General features: G+C 49.6%; 1 protein-coding gene across 1 annotated transcript; it reads right to left on the bottom strand.

Annotated features, from left to right (window-relative positions):
• Nucleotides 1-7: 7 nt before the first annotated feature.
• On the bottom strand, nucleotides 8-1,333 carry LOC125179050 (DNA ligase 4-like; the record flags this gene model as incomplete). Its single annotated transcript, XM_047884150.1, has 4 exons — nucleotides 8-62; nucleotides 465-649; nucleotides 840-884; nucleotides 1,182-1,333. Coding segments are annotated over 4 exons (437 nt in total), but the record flags the coding sequence as incomplete, so codon positions are not given.
• Nucleotides 1,334-1,838: the final 505 nt, after the last annotated feature.

Raw genomic sequence — 1,838 nt, 5'->3', positions numbered from 1 at the left:
GGGAAGCGCAGCGAGTGGGCGACGGAGTGGGCGGCGAGTGGGCTCACCTCCGTCGCCCGCACCTGCAGTGGGCGACACGTCCATTATATCATGAAATTGTGAATAAAAAATTTAATTGTACGTGAATTTCACGTCATTAAAAATATATAATATATATTAACCAAATGAAAGTGAAAGAAATAATCAAATAGAATTTTAATTTCACGTGAAATTCGCGTATAAAATATCTATCTTGACCAAATAAAAGTGAATTAAATAATTAAATAGAATAGAAACGACGAGTATGCGTATATAACTATAAATATTTTTATTGAAGAAGATGAAACAAAAAAGTAATTAAAGAGAACCTGGAAGATTAATTAAATAAGATAACATGGTAGAACCTAAGATAACCTAAGATAAGATAACGTGGTGGAATTATATAAGATAACATGGTAGAACCTGGAGGAGTAATTAAATAAGACCTGGAGGACGACGCTGGCGGCGGGCGAGAACCAGACGGCGGGCTTGTCGCCCCGCCACTCGCCCACCTCGGGGGGACGAGTGGGCGAGCGGGCGGGGGCGAGGAGGCGGGGCAGCGAGGCCAGCGTGTCGTCTGTGAACCCTGAGCCCACCCAGCACACCGGCACCACCTTCGTCACCCGCCCACCTGGCGGGGGAGGAGGGGATTAATCGGGGGATTAAGTGGGGAAATCGGGGATTAAGTGGGGAAAAGTACCGATTATTCGCGTAATTATTTTGAATATTTCACCGGAGAAGGCAGCTGCCAGCAGTTACCGTCAGTAAGAGCACAGGAGAGGACAGTTACCATCAGTGACAGCACTGGAGAGGACAGTTACCGTCAGTGACAGCACTGGAGAGGACAGTTACCGTCAGTGACAGCACTGGAGAGGACAGTTACCGTCAGTGACAGCACTGGAGAGGACAGTTACCGTCAGTGACAGCACTGGAGAGGACAGTTACCGTCAGTGACAGCACTGGAGAGGACAGTTACCGTCAGTGACAGCACTGGAGAGGACAGTTACCGTCAGTGACAGCACTGGAGAGGACAGTTACCGTCANCTGACAGGAGTGGGCTTACGTCGGGCTGACAGGAGTGGGCTTACGTCGGGCTGACAGGAGTGGGCTTACGTCGGGCTGACAGGAGTGGGCTTACGTCGGGCTGACAGGAGTGGGCTTACGTCGGGCTGACAGGAGGGGGCTTACGTCGGGCTTGAGCTTGATCCAGCCGGCGGTGCGGGCAGCGGGCGTGTAGGGTCCGTCGGGGTCCTTGAGCACGACCCCCTCCTGCCGGGCCAATATGGCGGCATTGAGGACCGACACGACCTCCTCCCTGCCCGGCACACGGCGATAACACTCATATAAATAAATGGGTCATTTGACACGCTTTCTTACAGACAGCACGCGTATACAGCGCACGTAGCACGCACTTTTGTCGGGGCTAAATGGGTCCGGATGACCCACACGGCGTAACTGCTCCGTAGGTCAGGTCTGAGTGGCTGTGAGTCCAGTAGTCAGGCAGTCGTGTCCCGCCAGTCAGTATGAGGTCTGAGCTGCCATAAGGTCCTAGCCTGAGCTCGCTCCGCTCTACCAACTCTCAGCGATATTGTACACTAACGCTAGAATTGTGGCTTTGCTCTAAAGGTTTTATGAAACTGTTAATTGATCATGAATGTCTTTTTGGTAGGCTTGATATATTGAAAACGTGTTTCTTTTAAACTGTTCTTTGCTGGGAATAACGTTTACGTTTTATCCCTATGAACTAATGTATTAATGAACAACCAAGTGTAATAGAATACCAGCGATTGAAACTCTATACAGTTAGGTGTTTTTTTAAC

The sequence above is a fragment of the Hyalella azteca genome, unplaced genomic scaffold (genome assembly GCF_000764305.2).
Source record: "Hyalella azteca isolate HAZT.00-mixed unplaced genomic scaffold, Hazt_2.0.2 contig14741, whole genome shotgun sequence".
Classification (NCBI taxonomy): Eukaryota; Metazoa; Arthropoda; class Malacostraca; order Amphipoda; family Hyalellidae; genus Hyalella; species Hyalella azteca.
This window is presented reverse-complemented; position numbering and strand designations above follow the sequence as displayed.